Source organism: Telopea speciosissima, chromosome 4, assembly GCF_018873765.1.
Source record: "Telopea speciosissima isolate NSW1024214 ecotype Mountain lineage chromosome 4, Tspe_v1, whole genome shotgun sequence".
NCBI classification, from domain to species: Eukaryota; Viridiplantae; Streptophyta; class Magnoliopsida; order Proteales; family Proteaceae; genus Telopea; species Telopea speciosissima.
This window is the reverse complement of record NC_057919.1, coordinates 59,684,448-59,708,394: the sequence shown is the minus strand read 5'-3', so window position 1 is coordinate 59,708,394 and position 23,947 is coordinate 59,684,448. Positions and strand designations below refer to the sequence as shown.

Genomic DNA, 23,947 nt, shown 5'->3' with positions numbered 1-23,947 from the left:
GTGGGAGGACATCACCCCGTCAGAATGGAAACGTATTTGGAACTGCATGCCCCCCCCCCCCAAATCAAAGCGTTTCTCTGGCACTGTTGTGCCCACGGCATCGCTTCAGGGGAAGGGCTTGCTAAGAGGCAAGTTCCTATAGATCCTAGCTGCTCTGCCTGCGGTTCTGCTTTAGAATCCACCGATCATATTCTCTTCAATTGCAACTTTGCTAAAGCCTCTTGGTTTGGAAGTAATTTGAACTTCATCATTCCTACGAATGAAGAGATTAAGCTAGCAGGGGTGCTTCAAAGTTGGGAGCGGCTGAACTTTGCAAGCAAGAAAGAGGGGAGGGAGACCTTGAGTTTGTTTGCGTTCATGTGTTGGTCTTTATGGATCATTAGGAATGATCGTATCTTCAAGCGTAAAAGTTGGACCCCTGAGGAAGTAATTAATCATGCACAGATGGCCTGCGAGGAGTTTGGGAAGCTGTCTCAAAGTCTTATCTGCACATCACAGTCCTTGGTCGAGTCGCCGTCCACTGATCAGAGGCAGTGGATTCCTCCTCCACACGGTCAAGTGAAGCTCAACACTGATGCAGCCTTACCTAGAGGAGAGTCCAACGGTGGAATAGGCTTCATCATCAGGAATGATCTGGGACACAGCATTCTGGCCATATCAGATCCAGTAACTATGAGTAATATTCTGATGGGCAAATCCATGGCTGTTCGAGCAGGCCTCTTAGTGGCAGTGGAAGCTGGAGTGAGTCATATTATGGTGGAATCTGATTGCGCCGCCCTGATCTCTTATATCAACGGTGATGATCCTGCCCCTCTATCTATTGGCAGTTTCATCCATGATATTCGATGCTTAGCGAGTCAGTTTACATCTATTGCCTTTAATCATGTTTCTAGGGATAGGAACGGTGTTGCCGATTTCCTAGCTAGGAAGGCCTTATCCTCTGCACGTAGGACAATTTGGCTAAATTCCAATCCTTGGCTCCTAGATTTATGTTACTAGGATGTCTCGGCTGTAACTTGCCCTTTCTTCCAATAAAGCTTCTTTCAACCAAAAAAAGACTATAAAGCTCCCACCCCCTGTGGGCCCCCAACCAACGGCCCACGGCCTATGACTTCAAAGCTACCTATCTTTTTTAGGACCACTCTCCTGCCGAATCCAATGTAGATGACATGTCATCAACAATTTGACTTTGACCTCAAAATGACCATAATGCCCTTTCCATTAATTATCTTTAAAGTCCTCTCACCATTTAGGGAAAACGTTGTGGCTATGCTAGCAACCTATGTGTCTATCTCTCTCTTCCTCCTTTTGAGGGGTAAAGAAGTCTTTTCAAAGGGTGAAAGAGAGAGAGAGAGAGAGAGAGAGACATAGGGTGCTAGCATACGGTATACGACTAACATACCTATCCCTCTGTCCCATTTATTTATTAATGGACTAATATATCAATGGGAGAAAGAAAGCCACCCGATCAACGTAGCACAAGCCGCACCCTGCGCTAGACACAGGGGCGCACATAATGACCACTGCATCCCCTAGAATTACACGTGCTCCTGTGTCCAGGCACAAGGGTGGCGGTGCGCTACACTGACTGGGTGGCGTTCTCTTGCCCTATATCAATCAAGGAAACAGATTTTACACAAACCAAAGTAATTTCCATGTGGTAAATTACGGATCAAAATCCTCTCCAATTCCCTAAAAGTGAGTGCAGTGCATTTCGGGCTGAGAGCTCGACACGTGGAAAATGTTAAATCCAACAATGCTGAGCTTGATTGACCCAGTTTTGAACTGAACCGCACTGTACTTTTAGGGAATTGGAGATGATTTAAATTTGTAATTACTTAGTGCACATTCTCACCGGTCACCATAAATTTATGGGAAAATGATTTCTATGGGGGAGCGTGATGCATGTACCCAAATATATGGGGAGGCAAAATGATCGCTCTAAAGCATGTTGGGTCTAGAAGGTCAGCGTCTCTTTGTGACTCTGGGGCTAACAACTCACCCTACATAAGGAAATAAAGTTGTACCCTCACTATTACCAATTTGTTTTAGTGCAATGATAAGTATTTGATTTGAAAGATTCGCAAGTTCAAGTCACTCAACAAATGCTGAGGGGGGATTGTTGGATCTAGAAGATTAGCGTCTCTTCATGACGCTGGGACTAACAATTCACTTTGCACAAGGAAATGAAGTTGTACCCTCACTATTACAAATTGGTTTTGGTGCATTGATAAGTGTTTGATCCAAAAGACTCGCAGGTTTGAGTCACTCAGCAAACACTGAGAGGGGATTGTTGGGTATAAAAGGTCAGCATCTCCTCGTGACTCTGGGACTAACCACCTGTCCTGTATAAGGAAATAGATTTGTGCCCTTATTACTACCAATTGCTTTTAGTGTAGCAGTAAGTGCTTGATTTGAAAAACCAACAATGTGAAATGACGTCCTGTTAATACTTCTGCACACTCTCATTGACCCCAATGTGCGCAGAGACCACGTTTCTCCATAGGAATCACTTCCCCTAAATTTATATAATAATTATTAGAAATTGCATTTTCCCATGTGCCAATTTTTTTTATCTATTTTATCTATAGGCCAACTAGAGGGAGGGAGGGAGGGAGGGAGGGTCCATAGGCAACTAAGGGGGGGCTCTTGAATACGAGACATGCCAATGGTCACTGCTACCACAAGCAGCACTATGCCCAGCTACTCTCAACAGTTGTTGGAAGTTGGAACGTGGCATTGTTAAGGGGATCTGTATCCTCTACTTCCACCTGCATGGTACTGCCGTGCGCCCTACACACAGCAAAGCAGAAAATACCGTCTTACCCGCGCTCGAGTAGGGGTAAGGCAGTATTTTCACCACCCTGCTGTGTCTGGGGCGTACACGACAGTACGGGTAGGTGGAAATAGAGGATCTCAATTGGTGTTAAGGCATTGAAAATGTTTTTTAGCATCTTCGGGTGTTTACCCAATGGAAACAACATGTTAGGCCAAAGGTTTAATGAGAGGACTAATCTAAGAAAACAACATAGGGGAACATACCAATGATGTGCGATAAAATGGTATCGTATATTGAAGGGCAATAATATTCTTTCGTGTAAAAAGAAGAAAGATAAACACGGCGATGCTAATGTACCTAAGATTTAAAATCCCGGAATGGGGATCAGGATCACTCCCAACTTGAAAAGCGTTATAATCAGCCTTTATATGTTAGGGACTACAAATTCAATTGGGATTGGCTTGATCCAGATCGGTGGACAAATCGAAATCAAGACCAGCCTTGGTTGATCTGATCCGATTTTTAAATCACTGAGTGTACTTTGCCCTGATTGCTTAGAGAATCTTTTTCCTAAGTTTAATACTTGGCCGTTATGAAATCAATATAGAACCCCACATAAACTTGACAAGCAGGTCATTAAAAAAAAAAATTTGGGTGGAGATTAAGAGTATTAAGTGATGTATACTCTATCAAATAGTTGTTTTGACCTAATTAATTCTTTACATTCCCGCAATGTAAACATCATATATTTTCTATTATAATTAATTAACATTCTAATGACAAATATTAAACAAGGTGATGGTCTGTAACAATCAGTACCTTTCATACTTTAGTAGTGTATCAAAAACCATAATATTTACTTGCAAATAATTATTTTAAATTTTTACCAAAAAAAAGTAATTATTTTAACATTTTGTAATATACCATCAATTCTTAGAATGATATTTTTAATTCAAATTTAATAATAAAAACATAGTTTTCGTGTACATTGTACTTGCTCGCTTTCATAGTACATAACTACCTCTAATCGCCTTGAACTACAAATTAATATTAAGATATTTTAATACTTTATTAATTATTATAATAATATTCATATTGAAAAAATTCTCTTAAATTCCGATACTAAAGAATTTTTTGTTGTTGTATAATTTTTAAGGTACTATGTGCTTCGCAATATACATGTAAAGTATATAATAATCCTAACGGAAAAAGAACACTACCCGATCGGGTAGACCTTGCACCAACGTAGGACCAATGAGAACAAACGCAGAATCATCAACATGAATGGGATTTTCAATTTCAAGGGTGTGAGCCTGTAATTTCGCACACTCCTATATCTAGAGCAAGAGCCACATGACAATAATAATTTTCCCTAATCATAATTTAGAAGATCATCTAATTTTGAAACACAATAATTAAAGAAAAATAAATCTAATTATTTAAATAATTAAAATTTTTTAAAATCACATTTCTCTTCTTTATTTTAGTGGCAACCGTCCCTTCACCTTCCCATCTCTCTCTTTCTCTACTTGAGAAAAGATCCATTTCCATGCTTTTGGTGGAAGATTAAAGGAAAAAATAAATTCAAGAACTATGAAAAGAATGAAATATTTTATAGTCTATGCACATTGCCACAATAAAAAAAAAATTATAATTATATATTTTTCACCAATGAAAACTGGCATTTATAAAATAAAGTTTGGTTTCTACAAGAACACCATTTATTATTGAGAGTTGTGAGTCGTGACATCAACTGATGAGCACGCGGTTCCCAGGTTTAGGTGATAGATTAATGGGTAGGGATTCTCTTGAGTCAATAGGGTATCCTACACCCCAGAATAATTAAATATTTTTAAAAAAAATAATAAAATAATAAATAAAGAAAATTTCTATAAGAAATGCAAAACATCCAACTAAGGATTTTAGATTCAAAATCGAAGATTGAATTAGTTGGACGGAATTAACTGAAACTAGGGTTGCAACAGGTCCGGTTAGGCTATGCCTTTTAAAATCCTATTCCAATCCTAAGTTCCCTTAGTTGGACCCAGGCCTGACCCGACCCTAACTTAGGGCTACAAAAATCCAACCTTGATCTGCCCTTAAAGTTGAGCCGGGTTGACCCTGATTGGTTCTAACCATTGGGGGGGGGGTGTGGAAAGGAGATGCATGAGCTGGCCAAGCTGGGAAGAAGAAGAAGAGGAGGAAGAGGAAGAGGAAAAGGACGAGGAAGAAGAAGAAGGAAAAGACAAAAAAGAAGAAAGAACATGAAGAAGAAGATAGGGTTGGGTTGGGTTGGGTTGAGTCGGGCTCATTCCAATGCCTCAACCCTGGCCTGACCTGGGCCGGACTCAAATCTAGAAATTCCTACCCCTGACCCGTCCTCTAGGGCTAGAATATCTCAATCCAAACCCTATTTGGGTTCAGGGCAGGCTTGGCTATCAGGCCCAAACTTGCACCCCCTACTCAATCTTAGAATCCTAAATTTGAAAACCCAATGATCTAATCCCAAAAGCCATAGAATTGACTCTTCAAAATTGAAAACCCAACGATTTAAACCCAAAAACCCTAGCATCAATTGGATCAGAATCAAATGGAATCAGCCCAACAAACACTGGAATCGACTCCTCATATTTAAAAACCCAATGACCTGATCTCAAAAGCCCTAGAGTGGTTGGATTGGATTGGAATCAAACCATAATCAACCCCAAAAAACCTAGAATCAACCCCTCATACTAAAAGCCTAGCAGTTAAATTCCAAAAACCCTAGAATTGGTGGGATCAAAACTTCTAGAATTAAGATTGATCATGACCGATTTCAATCCAAATCCCATTGATCCACCTATCCATTTCAAACTTTGAAACACTAAACCAAAATCCAAAGTCCAAAGTCCATACTCAAAGATACTCCTTCTAGAGACATAGTCGCATAATGGCATGGAAGTTGTGCCGTAGAATTGACTTCTAAATAGAAAGACAAAAAGGAGTTTGTTCAATAATGTGGCTCTTACGTCTAGACACATGTCCCATGAAATGATCGCCATGCCCTCAATGAAAGGGGGAAATCCTATCTTTATTAATGCTTCTACAGCCTTCGTGTTGGCGCAGAGGCCATGCTCCCGGACAAATAGAGATTTGGAGATACTCCACTCTCCAAGAGTTTTTTTTTTTTTGATGATCCACTCTCCGAGATTTTTAATCCATCATCAAACGGTGAAACGTAAAAGTTGAGAGTGTGGGGGCCCTATTCACCAGTCCCCAACACTCGTGAGCCACGCTAGGAGCTTTATAGAAAAGTGGAAATTGTATTGTAAGACAAATGTCCTTAATTTTATATCAGAGTCAGGCCCCGATCGGTTGGAGAATCAGAAACACAAATCAATCTAAAGGCCTTACAACAGCCACGTCTACCTATTCTATTCTCAACCATCTGATCTAATGACTCTCATCTCCATAAATGTCCAATATAATCGAATTTCCCCACGTGCAAAAAATTTCTAACGACTTCCAAAATCAGGAAGGCTATTCTTGTAATTTCACGTACCCAGTGCTTCCCGTCAAACACTTGCTCCAACTTCCCTTCTGAGCTCCGAGCCAACAAACCTCCTTCTCAATTCGCCACGTGGTTGTGTATCTGGCTTACACTTCACCATTAACCCCCACTCCCCAAACCCCAAAACCCAGGGCTTTCTATATAATCTCCTAAAAACTTCCACAGTTTCTCTCGCTCTCGATCTGTTTCTCACTCTCTACGAAAACCCATCTGAAACGTATCGTCCGATATCCGAGATTTCGACGACACGAAACGATAGTATAGGAGGAGAGAAGACAAACCAGCTCAGCTAAAGATGCCGACGGCGGCCGATGGAGCTCAGATGGCTTCAGCTATGCCTATGCAGGAGCCGCAGATGCCTTCGGAGACGTTCGCAAGGGACGCCATTATCGCATGGTTTAGGGGAGAATTTGCTGCGGCCAACGCCATCATCGACGCGCTCTGCAACCACCTGACTCAGTTGGATGGATTTGACGGACAGGAAGCAGAGTATGAATCGGTGTTTGCTGCGATTCATAGGAGACGATTGAATTGGATCCCGATCCTTCAGATGCAGAAATACTACTCTATAGCCGATGTTGCCTTGGAACTTAGGAAGGTTGCGGCTAAAAAAATGAAGATGAGAGAGGAAGGAGAAGAGAAGAAGATTGAAGGAGCTAAGGGTTTTTTCCATCAAGAGGAGGACACTTGCAAAGGCGCAAACAGTGTTCAGGTCGCGAATGGAGAATCCGGAGATGAAAAGAAGGAGGAGAGCAAAGTTGAAGGTGTTGATGAAGTGGTGGAAGAAGATTCATCCGTTGACGCTCAATCAGATCCTAAAGCTGACGATGAAGCAGGTAAGTACATACACTTTGATGTTGTGATGCTCTGAGTAGTAGATGACAGAAAATTGCAACTAATTTGCTCTCTGAATTCGAGATCAGTGTAAGCTACCAAGTTTTAGGAGAAAAATCAGGAATTTTCATTTCCATACTTTCAATTTTCTCAATTTCCGAACTACGATCTCTTAAAAAACAGCTGCATAACTCTGTTTCTCATCCTTTTTTTTCCTAAAATATGATTTCCATGCTTTTAGCTGTTCTTCAAAGCTCCAACTATAAATCCAGAGCGTAATTACTGCAAATCAAATGTCTCAATTCTTTTCCGCAATTTACGCATAAATCGATGAGAAAAATAAAATTTCGGTGACGTTGGATCGAATTAACCTCCAATATTTAATATTTGATAGTCAAAACAAAAAAAAATCCACTGGAATATTCAGGATTTCCTCTTCTTCGAGACATTTTTTTCCCTTTTTTTCCTTCTAATTTAAGCAGAATTTCTCGAAAAAACTTGAATTCATTTCGCATTTCAAATTCTCGAAATTAGAGATGATGATCATCAACCGGTCGGAATTCGGAACGATCGGAGTCTTTCACGACTGATTCTGTTTCTTGCTCATGAGTGTAATTTATGATTTTTTTAAACATCTTTTATTATTATTTAATTTTTTAAATAATATTTTAATCATTTTTTCTGATTTAATTATTATTTTTTCAGAAATTTTATTGAATATTGGACCCCAAAAAAATCATTAAATATTTCCCTGTGGCTTGTGTGGATTTGAGCACTTCGAGGTATTACAGTTATTTTTGGGAAGTTGTGAATGTCATAATTTAGCTTCCTATGTTGAGATGTACGAGATCATTTATTATGAACGGCGTTCAATTCCAGCCGTCTGATCCCAATAAGCCCGTGACATTTGTCATCAGTATTGACTTTTCTAACACGTTTATGTACCCAAAAAAGAAAATTTTGTCTCAAGTCTCTGTAACGATTAATTTTTTTTTTAAACTCGGTGACCCGTCCAAATTACCTGAGGTTTTTTATCCAAAAAAAAAAAAAAAAAAATTCCAAATTACCTGAGTCTACTCGGCACTCTCTTCAAAGCAGGACAGTGAAACAGAGGACACTTGACATTCTGAAAGATCTTCTACCAGATTCTGTGAATTGTTTTCTTTTGCTATTATGAACATTGGTTTTTATGTTTTTCTTGGTTAGGATCTCAAGAAGAGCAGCTCCCTGTGGAGAGCACACAAATTTGTTCAAACCATAAAGACTGTGAGAATCGTCGAGCCCAGATCAAGACAACTAAAGGTTTTGTAGCCAAGGAGCATGTGAAGGGACATATGGCAAGTTCCATTGTTCCATTTTATTTTCTGTTCATCATAAACTCTTTACTGTTGAGAAGAAATATGAAAAATAAGAGTATCCAGAATTATGTTTCTCTCAACTATTGATTGTGTGCTTGTCAGGTCAATGTGGTGAAAGGTCTAAAAATGTATGAGGACATCTTCACAGACTCTGAACTCTCCAAGCTCAATTCCTTTGTAAATCAACTCCGCCTCGCTGGTCGAAATGGAGAGCTCTCAGGTGGGTTCTCTTTCTCAATTGATATGTTCACATTGTAGAGACCCTTAATTGAGGATTACCTGACATTGGTTGGGATTAAGTTTGTTTTGGTAATCTTAGCTGCATTGCATCAAACTGTTTGATATTCTATCTTCAAAATGATGCATGAGTCAATTTTAGATTATGTTTCCAAAATATCTAACTGAATCTTATGGTAAATATAGGAGAAACTTTTATTTTATTCAACAAGCAGTTGAAGGGGAACAAGAGAGAGCTAATACAGCTTGGGGTTCCAATTTTTGGACAGATTAAAGATGAAACAAATAGCAAATCTCAAAGGAGTAAGATTAAAACCATCATAGTTTATACTTTTGTTTTGCTTCCATGAATTTGTAGTTTATTGGTTTATTTTGTTCCTCAGAAACCAAAAAATTCTGTTCTGTTTTTTTGATAATATTTATCCATCCTGTATTCCTGTTCTAGAAGGTCTTGTTAGACAGTACCTTGTCTGTTCGTAGGTAATATCGAACCAATTCCACCAGTTCTCCAAGCAATTATTGATCACTTGGTTCAGTGGCATCTGATACCAGAGAGTAGAAAACCCAACTGCTGCATTATTAATTTCTTTGATGAGGTAGGTATCTTCTTTCAATGATTTCTTTCTCTGTTTTCTTACTTACAGGTGAGATTTGGTTCATGTAAGTTGCAACTAGAATATCTATTCATGTTCTTCTTCTCTTGTGTAGGGGGAATACTCTCAACCTTATCTGAAACCACCACATTTGGACCAACCCACATCAACACTTCTTCTCTCTGAATCAACCATGGCATTTGGACGTATTCTCATGAATGATCGCCAAGGCAATTTTAAGGGTCCACTCATGCTTTCAATTAAAGAAGGGTATGCATTCAAAATCCATTAAATCTGTGAAATCACACAAACTTGGTAGCCCATTAGCATAAAATACACACCTTAGGCATCTGGAAAACTCTGCAAATTCCTTTGTCCATGGTGCTGATGTGAAAAACCTTCCCCCAACCTTCAAATTCCCTGATTGTCAATACTGTCTTCCTTCTTTGATCTTGAACAGATTTTCTGAAAATTTCCTTACCCCTACCCCTACAACCAGGGTTTTAAAGAGTAGAATTGGGATCCAAATAGGGCGATTCAATCTGAGTTTTAAAACCCTGTTAAGATGATCAATAGATGATAAACTGATCGTTATGAACTATTATTTGCAGGTCACTTCTAATAATGAGAGGAAACAGTGCTGATATGGCAAGACATGTCATATGTGCATCTTCAAACAAGAGGGTGAGCATCACATTCTCTAAGGTTCGGCTAGACACCAACCAAATGCGGTCATCAACCATCCCTCCCCTGACTAAGGCCATGACATTGTGGCAACCAGGAGTGCCACAACCATATTCGATGCCAAGTGATGCCTTCAATGGGTACCAAGAAGCCATGGATATGGTTCCTAAATGGGGTGTCCTCCGTGCTCCACTGGTCATGTTAGCCCCAGTGCGTCCCATGGTCATGAACCCCAGAAAGATCCCACGTGGCGGCACAGGTGTATTCTTGCCTTGGACTGTGGGACCCAAGAAACCAGCAAGGCATCTTCCACCAAGGGCTCAAAAGGGAAGGCTTCTTGCATTACCTTCACCAGTAGAAACACAAGCAGGAGAGCCTATATCCGATCCAGGTGCAAAAGAGTGAAACACTTTAGCTTGCTACCTTTGGTTTTTTAGCTCTGATTTGGGTTTTCGGTACATCTCACAAACAAGAAGAGTAGGTTGGTTTATCAGATGATGTTAAGGCCAAAGCTGTGTACAAAATCAAGAGAAGTATTTATTTGTCCTCCCCAAGTGTGGAGAGGAGCTTTGTATGCCAAAGAGGAAGCCCACCTTTTATCTTTGGATTAAAATGGGGGCTGTGCAGGTGCATTTCCATTCCAGTAGGGGGTCTGTAGCCTTTCTTTCCTTCTTTTGGGCCTTATTTCGTTTGAGGAAGTTTAGAGATCATTTAGTTTTAGTTTCATGAAGGTGATCATGGTAGAGTGTCTTGTGAATTAACCTGGCAAGGGGAGGAATTTTGTATAAATTATGTTGTTTGGAGCTTTTTTCTTTCTTTGTATGGGCAGGGAGTCAACACGATGCCGGTGAGCTAGCATGTCGAATTCCATGTCTTATCTCAAACCATAGTTTGAAAACCAGGTTTTCTGAGTTGATTCGTCTTTCGGAACAACTTGGTGACTCGGCCTGGTCAAACCTATTCTGTGCCCGTAACGTTTTTTAATTTTTTAATAATGTGTAAATTAATAATAAAAAAACAAAAAAAAATGTAAAATGTGAAAAAATATAAAAGAAAAGGGGGGGGAGGGGGAAATCATGTATCATTGAATTTTGAGTTTATACCACAGCAAATATGTTCAATAATATAAGTGAACATTAAAAGTAATGAACTAGTGTAATAGTATTTTAAAAAATTATTTGACTTGTCGAGTTTATAGTGACTCGGTAAAAATGCCTAGTCCTATTTTGACTCTGACGATTCATAATCTAGTCTTGTCATTTTTTACCTTGGTTGAGTCTACATGACTCCTGACTAGGTTTTCTAAACTTTTGACTCGACTTGGGTGATTCTCCCGAGTCAAAACCTGATTTTCAACTATGATCTCAACAATATGCCTTAACATTTAGTTTTTTTTTTTTTTCTTTATATATACATATAGAGCATGAGATCGCTGCCTACTCATGTCGCCCTTGCACCAACGTAGGGACCAATGAGAGCACACGCAGTGGCATCAACATGGATGGGAATTTTGATTTTATGGAGGGGGGGGTGAGCCGGTAATTTTGTACACCCCTATGTTTGGACGCAAGGGCCATACGACCATGCATCGTTCTTTTTTCCGTATATATATTTTTGTCACTCAAACCAGCATACAACTGACTTAAACTCACACGATAATTAATTGAATAGATTGATGACCATGTGAATCGGTCACTTATTAAGTTTCAACGTCAAACTCAATTTATAGCACACTATGCATTGAATCTTTTCCCTATACTTTCAAATTACATCAGGTGAAATGATTTTAACTAACAGGAGAGACATTTGAATAACACTTCTATATAGGTGTATTTAGAACTTCAGAACTTAACACCTTCTTTTAATTGTTGATTTTCTTATTCTCAAAAGCTTTTAATTTAAGGGTATTAAAGGGTTTTCAAGATAATTTGAAAGTGAACACATCATTATCAAAGGGTGTCATTGTCAACACATGTAAAATAATAATAATTATCCTCATTAGAAAGAAAAAAACATGTGTGAAATACTAGAAAGACAAAAAAATATTAAAAAATATATATATAAAAAAAAAAAAAAGAAGATTACAAATTATTTGACACCTTGAGAGTATCAATAAAATGACCCGTTAACTAAAATATAACACATGAATGAAGGGAGATGTGGACAATACAATTAAAAATTTGGCATCTAACCAAATATATTCCTTCTAAGTCGGTAAAGTCCTTTGAGAATCACTTTACGACTATGTTAACAATTACAGTTCACTTATACAAGAGCCTTGTGTTTTTTTTTAATAGGTTCAATGGTTGTCATTACTTAAATAGGAGCTTTGTTAACCTCTTAGAAACACCCACACTTATTAGTCACTGATCTATCAGAGTCGAGGATTAACAACACAGAATTGGGGATTGTAGTGAATTAGTCCTGAAAAAAGAACTCTAGAATCAGCCCTCAGATCTGAAAACTCAGCATTCTAACTTCTAAAGTTTTGGACCTAGAATAGGTCATGTCAAATCGACCAAAATCAGGATTGGTCATGATCGATTCTGATCCAAATAGGTCAATTTGACCAATCTGAATATAATTTTTGAACGATGATAAGACCAAGTCACATGAGATCCTTGGGGATTAAAAACCCTAAAAAATCGGGAAAAGGTTCGCTGAGCTACAGGAGGAGAGTATGATAAATAACATCATATCTCTATCTTTCTTCTCATAAAATTACCTTGCTGCCCTCCTATGTATTAAATAATTCCAGTGCATCTCATTAGTAGTGTGTTTCTTCTCTATGTCATTTACTTAAAGAATCTTCTTCCTTACAAGAAAATTTATTTTTTTGATTGCTAGTTAGGTTTTAAGGTTCAAAAGGATCATTTTTTTTGGGTAAACAGGTTGAATAGGCTCACAAAATCCACAAAATCAGCAGGGTAGGCATTTCCATATCCACTTTTACATCTCTTATAAATTATTATAAAATTAGTCTTAAATTCATTTTGGTTTTTTTTCTTTCCAAAATTCCATATATCTATCTAGCTTTGTAGATATTCGCAGAAATGAAACCACAGGGGACAAAAAAAAGGGAAATTTACATGATTAGCTATTTTTGGGTTTTCATTTACAAAACTGTCTACTCTATGTTTGAGTTAACAAAAATAGACAAAAACAAGTTGAAGTTTACAAAACTGGACAAAATAGTGTCTCTCCCTCCCTAACTTAATTTTTTAGACATTTTTACCTCTGCCATTGCCTTCTCGCCCAGGCATCCTGCGTAATCACAAGGAAGGGAAGGGAGGGGCAGGTTCGGGTAGCAGAGAATGGCGGTGGCAGGGACAGGGGTGGGTTGCAGGGAACGCAGGATGCTTGGGCGAAAAGGCAATGGCAGGGGTAAAAACCCTAACTTAATTTTTTAGACATTTTTACCTTTGCCATTGCCTTCTCGCCCAGGCATCCTGCGTAATCACAAGGAAGGGAAGGGAGGGGCGGGTTTGGGTAGCAGAGAATGGCGGTGGCAGGGACAGGGGTGGGTTGCATGGAACGCAGGATGCTTGGGTGAGAAGGCAATGGCAGGGGTAAAAATGTCTAATTTTTACCCCTACCATTGCCTTCTCGCCCAGGCATCCTGCGTAATCACAAGGAAGGGAAGGGAGGGGCGGGTTTGGATAGCAGAGAATGGCGGTGGCGGGGACAGGGGTGGGTTGCAAGGAACACAGGATGCCTAGGCAAGAAGGCAATGGCAGGGGTAAAAATGTCTAAAAGAGTAATTTTGGAAAGGAGAGGCACTATTTTGTCCAATTTTGTAAACCTTGACTTGTTTTTGTCTATTTTTGTTAACTCAAACATAGAGAGGACAGCTTTGTAAATAAAAGTCAAAAGTAGCTGATTTTTCCAAAAATAAAACAGAGAGATAAGAGGGCAAAGGAAAAATATGTGAAAAAAATTTGGGTAAAGATCCACCGAAGTGGGTAGCCTTAACCGGATGTAGTAACAAGAAAGCCCGAAAGCTGTTCCCGTCCCTGTCAGGGGAGATGCCAACCGTCTCTCCTTTCAACGAACACAAAATTTGTTCGTCCAAACTGTTATATAAAAAAGAATTGTTTCTTTTAGAAACCGATGTGGGACTAAATATATAGGAACTACCCATGGTTTTGGACCTTGGGGACTGTTTGGTTGAGAGTTTTATGTGAGTTTTGTCCTACTTAAACAGGAATGAATCTCTAGGAAGAACTATAAAACCATAAGTGATAGGAGATGTCTCAGTGGGTTTGGTTTAGGAAACCCCTCAAAAAGGTGGAAAATTATTCTCTTCAATTTTTTAAAGTGTGGCAGTGCGGCAATGTTACGTGAAGATGCCTACACCTGGCAACTACCGCATCCAACGGTCCGATCTAATTGGAGAGAATAATAATCGTAATTGGGATCTGATCAGCTATAAGTCTCATTTCACATAAAGGAAAAGTAGGTGGGTTTACCAAATGATATTGAGGCCAAAGCTGTACAAATTCACAAGTATTAGCATGTCCTCCCTAAGTGATGAGAGGATGTTTGTGTGTCATAGAGGAGCCCCCAATTTTTATCTTTGGCCTCTTGTTTGTTGGATTACAATGGGGGTTGTTCAGGTTAATTTCAGTGGGGTTTCTAGCAAGGTTTTAAGAATTGGGAATCGGATTCAATTGTGAACAATACAGTCGATTCCAATCAATTTCTACTTCGTTTCCAGCTGATTCAGATCAAAATCAGCAATGAACAATTCGATTCCTAGTTTTTTTTTTTTAGACCTTGGTCTCTAGCCTTTGTTCCATATTTTCGATCTTTCTCATTATAGGCAAAGGGAAGAAGAACGTGGCCCCTGAGAGGACGCACAGTAACATCGATTAGGGGGATTTTTTTTTTTTTTTTTTGAATTGGAGAGCTTTAATAGGGATGGGAGGGGGGAGGGGGGAGGGGGGGGGGTAGCGGATGGGGATAGGCCCCAAGGTGATTTGAAATCATGACTTCTTATTTGAGGAGTAGGTCTTTTGCCAACTGAGCTGACCCCTTGGGGGGACTAGGGGGATTTTTCATTTTACAAGGGTTGGAACGGTCATTTCAGGGGGGTTGTATCTGGCCGTAGACTGCACATGACTCGACAACATACTTTTCCCAAAGAAAAATTAGAAATTATTTAATTTTAATTTCATGAAAGTCATTATAGCAATCTCTTGTGAATTAAACAAAGAATTTTAAACTCGAAATTGGGGTTGAATCGGTCCAAGTCCAATCCAGAACAAACCAGAATCAATGAGAATTGACAAAACACTATAATCGGCTGGATGGATATCAAAAATCCTAGAATCTGGCCTCTAGATCTGAAAACCCAAAAATCCAGTACCAAAACCTTAGAATCCTAACAAAAGGAGGAATTTTGACTAATCCGTCATGAAATCAACTAATTTGACTGCTGGAACGTTCAGAATTGAAATCCATCATGGCATCAACTACTTTGACTAATCCGATTTTGATTTTTGAAATAGTGATTAAACCAGACAAAAGGAGGAATTTTGAATTTCTGTCTAATTTGACTGCTCTTATGTTTGTCATCTGTGGTCATTTTAGTATGACGAATATGATTATCAAGTCTGACGCCCCAATGTCTGTAGTGGTTCTATCAAGTGAGAAGGATACATTTAACGTATTCTAGCAGGTCTTTCAGGTTCATTTTTAGGGATGTTAATGATTGTGTTCGTTCTTTAATTCGGAATGTCTCGTCTATAACATATAAGACATGGTCATATTCCATTCCTTGGTTTTTAAATCTAAATGTTTTTGAAATCTTGAATAACATTTATATTTTATCTAAATAGAATTTCTTTCTACCAAAACAAAAATAGAATAAACTTTTGTAAGGTGGAGCAAATTGTTATTGGTGAAGCTTGATTTCGGTCCAGAAAGTGGTTCAAAGGATCTTTGGAGGGCCGTTTCCACCTCAAAAGGAGCCCGGATGGCCTAAAAAGCGGATGCATCACCACCAAGGACGATGTATTGTGTTGGACTCGTCGAGACCTTCGAAACAATATGTATTTCGACTTATGTTTAATTCTAGTTCGACCCTGAACGGTTGTTCATTTTTGAATCCTAATGACTACTTTCTTCCAAAAAAACAGTAAAGCTGTTTGTCCATTATACTATACTGGTGGTAGTTTCTCTGGAAAAACTTTCAGTTCTTATGTTTTGTAAGTTCTAGATTAATTATTGAGAATTTTAAATGGTCAGTAAGACAGGTTAACACAAAAAAACAAATTCAGTTTTCATTTGAGTTAGGTTTATGGGTCTCCTGACCCCAAACGCTAGCAAAAGCCATGGTAGCTGATGTAAATCTAAAAAGATTTGGGTTGAATCATCAATAAATTAGGTCCAGATTCCAGAAAGCAAACCAAGAGCCATATGTAGCTATGAGCAGGTTAAGATGGTAAAGAAAGATACTTCAAGACTGCCATTACAACTCCATCTGGTTGCAAGTAAAGAGGAAATGAAGAAAAGTGAAATTGGTTTGAAAAGGGGAGAGGGGGGAGGGGGAAATTTATAATCATGATTATGTAACATACCAACTTTTAACATTATACTTTTCAGATGTAATCTTTATTTTCTTTCCAATTCAAAGAAATTTAGTTGCGAATTCAAGTAGATATTTAACAACCGAATTTGGATCCAACACCCAGAAAGCCAATCCCGATTCCAGCCGATCCAGAGCGGCCAATCCATACTGGTTTCTAGGGTTCAGACTGATTCCGATCAATTCTGGCCAAATCAGAATCGACTGGATTTGGAACCTGATTCCAGGTTTAATAACCTTAATCACTACAAAACACACTTGATTCAAGCCTTTAGGGCTATATGTCATTGTAAGTGGTACATGCAGTGATCCTTTCGGGCACAAACCCATTCAGATCTTACACCCCAAAAGCCATATTTTACATGTAAAGCATATTAAGACTCATATATCAGCAATATTGAGCAGCTCAGAAAGAACCAGCAGCAGCCATCAATTATTTGACCCCAATGGATTTCTATCTAAATCTGCAAATTGAAGCCAAACTAATCATCATCTCAGATGGCAGTTACGATCAATCTGTTGTTGGTGAAGCCTGATTTTGGCCAGAAAGTGCGGTTGAGATCTTCGGAGGGCTTTTTCGGCCTAGAAACTTTTGAGCCATATGTTATGTTTTGGTCCGGCCCTGTTTTTTTGGCAATTTTGGGCCAAGGGCACTTTTTTACTTTCTAGGGTTAGGGCTTCCCTATATAATGTTCATATCTCTTTGAGATGGGGTCAAGAGGGTTTGTAACATTTTCCAGAAAAATAGTGAAATCTGTTTTATTGCTCGGCCATGGATGTAGCTTCCCACCTTAGGGGTGAACCACGTAAATCTCTGTGTTGTGCGTTGTGTGCTTTCTCTATTCCGTTTTTCTTCTGCAAATCGCCATTCTGGGAGTTGTTTTTTTTCTTAACATAATCATCTACTAAACATGGAGCCTGGGCATCAATATTAATTTCTCTTGTTTTTTTTCTTAACATAATCATCTACTAAACATGGAGCCTGAGCATCAATATTAATTTCTCACAAAAAAATTATTTCTGCCTGTATGAACTTTGATGTAGCAGGATCAGCAGAAGAAACAGAAGCTGGAGGTATCTTGCAAGAAATCACAAGTGCAATTTCTATGGGAAGACCAAATCTAGCTATAGAAATTTGGACGGATTCAAAAAACCTGGTGGACTATCTCCAATACAAACAGCCTTGGCCGTGGGAGATCTTTGGACTAATTTTTTATATTTTATCTCTTTATTTAAAAAACTTTAACTCGGTTTGTATTATTAAGGTAGATAGAACTACCACCTCATTACCTCATCATCTTGCAAACTTTGCACGCACAACATCCTCCATGAGGGTGGCCCTTGTGCAACGGTAAGTTTCTCCTCCTCGGGGTCCGCTTTGTTGTGGGCTATTCAACATCATCACACATGATAGACCTTCTTGCTTGACCCTGTGACCACTTGATCACAATAGAACAACCTTTATTACCGTTGCACCAAGGACCACCCTCATGGATTATCAATCAATGTTATAAAGATGTATAATATCGAAATGGTTTGTAATTAACAAGCCGTTGCACATAAAGTGGCCTCTTGACTGAGGGAACATCATCTCACTATGTGTGTGTTAAAAATCAGGATGAACCGACCCCAAATGTTTGATCAATTCAGATTGGCCAATCCCTATGCAGAAACTAGAGTTAGGGCTTATTGGGACCGACCCCGACTTATTCTGGTTCTGATCCGGACTAGAATCAGCTGGGACCGATTTGATACCAATTCGGGTTTTTAATCCGTGCCTGCCATTGCCATGGGATTCTCCCTTTGAGTACACAGTCGCTTGAGAATCTGGCAGCAGCCTGAGTCATTTGAATCCCACAAAAATAGCTTCTTTTAGACCTCTCACAGCAAAGAATACAGTCATGTTCAAAGTGGTGCACTACTATGTCTGTATTCTTACATTTCTAAACTATTAATTTCCTACTATAATGCAATGGGTTCAATCAAATCATCTTCATTTCAGTTGCTTTCGCCACTGGTAGATTAAAGAGAAAAAAAAAATTCTTTTAAAGAAAACTAAAAATAGGTAAAGCCATCTTTCAGACCACACAATATTTCCAACCATGATTTTTCTATTCCTTAATTAGTCAGGTGCAGAAAGAAAAGAAAAGAAGTACTCTGGAAGTGAGTATTGGGATAAACAAAATTACATTTGCAATCATTTGTTTGTGGCGATAGTAAAGAATTGAACTCTCAAAACTTCAAAGCTATCAATCTGGTTCTAATCTGGTTCTCTGCATTAATCTTTCAAGCTTCTTTATGATGGAAGGGAGGAATAAAACTCTTCAAATTTAGGGGATGGGCACCATTAATTACCAAGACATCTCCTCTGCCTGGTGATAACTGCCACTCAAATTGGGCCACAGCTCATTAAAGCTTTGCTCTTGGCTGATTGGTTCTTGTGGTTGAGTTGTGGAGCAATTCTACAATGATATCCGTCCACAAAGGCGCCAATATGCATCAGTGTGGAACATAGATTTCTCGAATACCCATATGTCACGAACAAGTACCTACAGGAATATGGTAAAGATACATTGTCAAAATACTTGCTGCAGTATGTATGGATAAAATGCCTGGTTTTCAGTTTAGACAATACAAGATTGCTGTTTCTGATGCATAGAAGCTTAGTTGACAGCCAAAAAAAAAAAAAAAATGGTGTATGCTTTACCCAGGTCATACCCTTTCATGAGGCTAGTTTTGGCCCCACGGGAGATACCTCATGCATCATCGGCAAAAGAGCCCATTTCTCAAGCCTTGTTAAGAAACATCAAGAATATTTAAGCCCTCAAGGTCAACCAGATTTTCTCTAAAACTTCAGCAACAAATTTTGTGATGATCCCCTTATAGTACTCCTAACTCTAAAAACAATCTCAGGTTGTATCGCTGTACCGTTGGATCATTCTTACTTGTAGAAGTGGTGTAGTGGTGAGAGGAATATAGATACACATTGCCAAGGGAGCCTTATTATGTCTCATTCCCTACCCAGCATGCATTATGTAGGGATTTAGTGCCCAAATGCTCAGGGAACGACACACTAACTGTTGCATTAAGTGATTTAATCTCAGTCAGTCACAGCTTGAGTAGAAAAGACAGTTAAAAGATTCAAATAACTTTACTAAATACTACAATACCATGAACAATGCTGCTAGAGTACCTTAATACTTGAGTCGACTGTTCCCCACCAAACTCTCCCTTATGTAAAGTCAATCTCCTGCATCAAAGTCCAGTACAAGTTGGGCCAGGGGATGATGTTGACAACGAACAGTCAACAGTTACACGAGGATCCAAATATTTGGGTGACTTGGATCTGCCACAGTATCTCTCCATGTGGTAAAAGAACCAAGCACAGCAGGCTTCAAAGCCTACAGCTCTAAAACCGAGAACCCTTGGCTTAGGTAAACCACAAACCAAAGAAATCTAGGCCACTGCAACATTTCCGTGTTACAACACAAATGACCACACATGTTGGCGATCACACTCTGACCTCAACTCTGCAGTGCATTGAAGACCGAAACTACCATACCATATGGCAAAATAAACCCCAACTTTCGGTTGTTTTTCAACTAAAAAAATTAAAATTTTGAGAACGAAGTTACAATGGCATAGGTCTGATCAATGGTGGGCCGGACATTGGGAGGCTGTGTTAGAGTTCATGTAATAAGGGTATTTAGGGTACTTTGCTATTATCTTGTACTGTATTTTTGCCTTTTTACCTCCTTAGGCTACCTAATGTTAGTATGGGGATATTTATGTAATTCCTCATATAATAATAAGCAAGTAAGTCAATATAGGGGGAGAGAAATCGATTCTCTCCCCAAGGATTGCACGCACTTTTTCTCTTCTTTTTCTTCTTCTTCCTCCTCTCATCCTCTCCTCTCACTTTGATGTCTTCCATTACTTTGAACTTGGCATCAGAGCTGGTTTGAGAGTTGACCAGCAGGTTGTATCTCCATTGTGCCTCTTGTTTGGAACCCTAGAAGAGTAGAGGGCTCAAATGGAGGCTGCAATATGTAAGAAGACCTTCTTAAGGTGTTTTCTCATCAACTAGAAGACTTAATGGAGAAGACTTGAGGCTGTGAAGACAGATTGAAGAACAAGAAAAGAAAACACGCGGTACCACCAACCTTTTGGTTTAGACCCTCTCTCTCCCTCTCTCTCTTTCTCCCTCTCTCCCTCTCTCATCAAATATCAGTTGAAGATGAGGAGAAATGGCTCTATCTTCATGAACCCAGGCCATCTTTTGTTTTTTTACTATAGCTCAGTCATATGTGTACGGGCGTAGTGAACAACAACTGATGCTTTGGCATCAACGTTTAGGCCATCCATCTTTTGGTATCATGAAAAAAACAGTTGCCACACTTATTTTCTTCTATTTCTACTTCCTATGTATTCCAATATGAATGTTTGTTTGCTAAACAATGTCGTTCTTCTTATCCTAACCATGGTAATTGGTCTACAGTTCCCTTTCATATTGTGCACACTTGCTCCCACCACTTCTTTATTTGGTTTATTGCTATTTTGTGTCATTTGTTGATGATTTCTCCCGTACTATGTGGGTTTTTCTGTTGAAACACAAAAGCGATGTCTATGATGCTCTCAAAAATTTATACCAGATGATTCGCACTCAATTTGATACTAGACTCAAAATTGTTCGTTCTGATAGACAGGGAATATATGTATGGTGGCTTTCAAAACTTTTTTACCGATATTGACATTGTCCATCAGCTAGCTTGTGTTGACACACCCCAACAGAATGGGGTAGCTGAGCGAAAAAATCACATTTATTGGAAGTCGCTCGGAGTATACTGTTTGGTATGCGTGTCCCTAAGAATTTTTGGTCTGATGCTCTCCATACAGCTATCTTCTTTGATGAATCGTATGCCTTCTAGTATCCTTGGTTTCAAATGTCCTTTAGAAATTTTGTTCCTCCGTGTTTTTGCCTTCTCTTCCTCCCAAAGTGTTTGGGTGGGTGTGCTATGTGCATGTTAATAATAAGTCTGCTCAGACTAAACTTGATCGTAAGGCCCTTAAATGTATTTTCATTGGTTATGCTCTTTTTACCAAAGGCTATAAGTTCTACTATCCATCTTCCTGAATGCAGCTTCTCTCCAAAGATGTCACATTCTTTGAATCTGTACCTTTCTTTACTTCTCATCTAAAATCTCTTCATGGAGAGAGTACTAGAAGTGAATAGGCTGCTACTATTCCCCATCCTTTTCATCCTTTGTTTATCCCTCTATTTCTGCATGATGTGGGGAAACACAAGGGTGTGGATGTTGTTGATGATTTAGACAATTCAAGGGGAGCTAGTAATGAAATGGAACCTAGTATTGAGAAAATTTACAAGGAGGAGTCACTTGTTTACAAAAGAAGGGAAAGGAAGACATGCCAAGAATTCTCTCTGGATCCTCATCCTGAGTTCCACCTTCCCGATTCAGGTAATACTCCTTCCCTCCCTTCTAAGTTAAATTTCCCCATCATTGTTCGAAACAAAACGAGAGCTTGTACTAATCCTATTGCCAAGTTTGTTTCCTACGATTCTATCTCTCCTACATGTGTTGCATTCTTAGCTACTCTTTCCTCAACCCCTATTCCCAAAAATGTCACTGAGGCCATGCCTGACCTAAAATGGAAGGAAACTATGAGTGAGGAAATGATAGCCCTTGAGAAGAATTGTACTTGTAAACTTGTTGATCTTCCAGAGGGGAGGGTTCCGGTTGGATGTAGATGGGTCTACTCAATCAAGTACTGATCATATAACACTACTGAGAGATATAAGGCCAGATTGGTGGCCGAAGGATATAGTCGGGTGTATGGAATTGACTATCATGAGATATTTGCCATGTGGCTAATAAACACAATTTGATAAGAGTCCTCGTATCACTGGCAGCCAAAAGAGACTAACCATTGTATCAGTTGGATGTGAAGAATGCATTTGTCCATGGTGACTTGGAAGAGGAAGTGTATATGCAAACCCAACTAGGGTTCAAGTTTCCCTCAGCTGAAGAGAAAGTATGTTTTCTAAATAAAGCACTATATAGCCTCAAACAATCCCTGAAAGCTTGGTTTGAGAAGTTTAGACAAGCTATTCTGAAGAAAGGATACGCTTAGAGTCAGACTGACCATACTCTATTTACTCGACGAGGTAATGGTACAATTATAGCTCTAATTGTCTAAGTAGTTGATATTATGTTGATTGGAAATGACCAAGAGGAGAGAAGAAAAAAATTGAAGCCTTACTTAGCTCAACAGTTTAAGATCAACGACCTTGAACCCTTGAAATATTTCTTGGGAGTTGGAAGTGTCAAGGTCACGTAAGGGGCTAAATATCTGTCAAAGGAAGTTTGTGTTGGATATGTTGAAAGAAACAGGAATGTTGGGTTGTAAACCAATCAACTCACCTATTGACTAAAATCACAAGTTCTGTGAAGACTATGGACCATCTTCAATTGATACAGGGAAGTATCAAAGATTAGTGGGGAAGCTGATCTCTCTCTGACCCGTCCAGTATCACTTATTGATGTAGGGCATTCAGCCAGCCTGCCAGGCCTAGCCCAAGGCCAAATTTGTGCCTGCAGAACCAGCAGGACCAGGCCTAAAAGGCCCAGCCCAGAGGTCGACACCTATGCTGGCCTGGGTAAATTAAACCCAGTGGTTCTGCGTTTTCATTTTCCTAGGCTAGTATTTACTCTTAATACGTGTCTTTTCAGTTTCCTAGGTGGAGTTATGAGGTTGTTCATACACCTAGGTATTAGTTATTAGTCATTAAGAGTCTTTTAGTTTTTCTAAGTCATTTTCTTGGTTGTAGTTCCCTATGTCTTGGTTTTAGTTTCTTGGTGTTGAAAATCCAAAAGTCTTTTCATTAGTGGTTGATGATGATGATAATTGATGAAGGTAGATGAGGGCTTTTAATGTGGAAATGTGTATATTTTATGAGTGGCTTGTGTGAGTTTTTTTTGGTTTTGGCTTAAAGGTCAAGGGGGTCGTAGATTACAAGGTTTCTTTTGTATTTTGCCTATTTTCCTCTTCCAGCCTCCCCCCCTTGCCCGGTTTTGTAACCTCGGGGTCTCTGCCATTTCTTTTTTTTCTTTTTTAACTTTTTTTTTGACAGGAGGCCGTCTATCCTCACGGTTTTTGTTTTTTCCTTTTCTGGTTTAACTTTTCTACATTAGGAAAATGGGATCTGCCTCCCCTCTACATAATGAAACCATGGGCTGTTCTCTATAACACCAGATTTTGAAGACAAAGAACCCTCTTGTGAGATTTAGCTTGTGGACTCAAGTG

At 39.1% G+C, this 23,947-nt stretch overlaps 3 protein-coding genes and 1 non-coding gene across 5 annotated transcripts in view; 2 read left to right on the top strand and 2 right to left on the bottom strand.

Annotated features, from left to right (window-relative positions):
• Positions 1–357: 357 nt before the first annotated feature.
• On the top strand, positions 358–999 carry LOC122659481. Its single transcript, XM_043854586.1, has one exon. The coding sequence runs from the start codon at positions 358–360 to the stop codon at positions 997–999; it is 642 nt and encodes a 213-aa protein (XP_043710521.1).
• A 5,606-nt stretch (positions 1,000–6,605) lies between these two features.
• On the top strand, positions 6,606–10,519 carry LOC122660010 (RNA demethylase ALKBH10B-like). Of its 2 annotated transcripts, XM_043855183.1 has the most exons (9): positions 6,606–7,165; positions 8,370–8,500; positions 8,624–8,741; positions 8,945–9,061; positions 9,204–9,206; positions 9,239–9,354; positions 9,467–9,621; positions 9,963–10,453; positions 10,490–10,519. In XM_043855183.1, the coding sequence occupies exons 1-8, from the start codon at positions 6,625–6,627 to the stop codon at positions 10,438–10,440; spliced, it is 1,659 nt and encodes a 552-aa protein (XP_043711118.1). In that variant the 5' UTR covers positions 6,606–6,624; the 3' UTR covers positions 10,441–10,453; positions 10,490–10,519. The 2 variants fall into 2 exon arrangements, with proteins under 2 accessions (XP_043711118.1, XP_043711119.1); XM_043855184.1 differs by lacking the exon at positions 9,204–9,206 and having other exon boundaries at positions 10,490–10,517.
• Positions 10,520–13,965: 3,446 nt separating this feature from the next.
• Positions 13,966–14,090, bottom strand: LOC122660606. Its single transcript, XR_006332719.1, has one exon. It is a non-coding gene; the product is annotated as a U6atac minor spliceosomal RNA (small nuclear RNA).
• Positions 14,091–18,761: 4,671 nt separating this feature from the next.
• The window catches only part of LOC122657388, a 41,693-nt gene continuing 36,507 nt past the window's right edge, over positions 18,762–23,947 (bottom strand). The window contains exon 12 of the mRNA XM_043852081.1: positions 18,762–19,173. Coding sequence (XP_043708016.1) covers positions 19,087–19,173 — 87 coding nt within the window. The 3' untranslated portion in view covers positions 18,762–19,086. The remainder of the gene's footprint in view (positions 19,174–23,947) is intronic.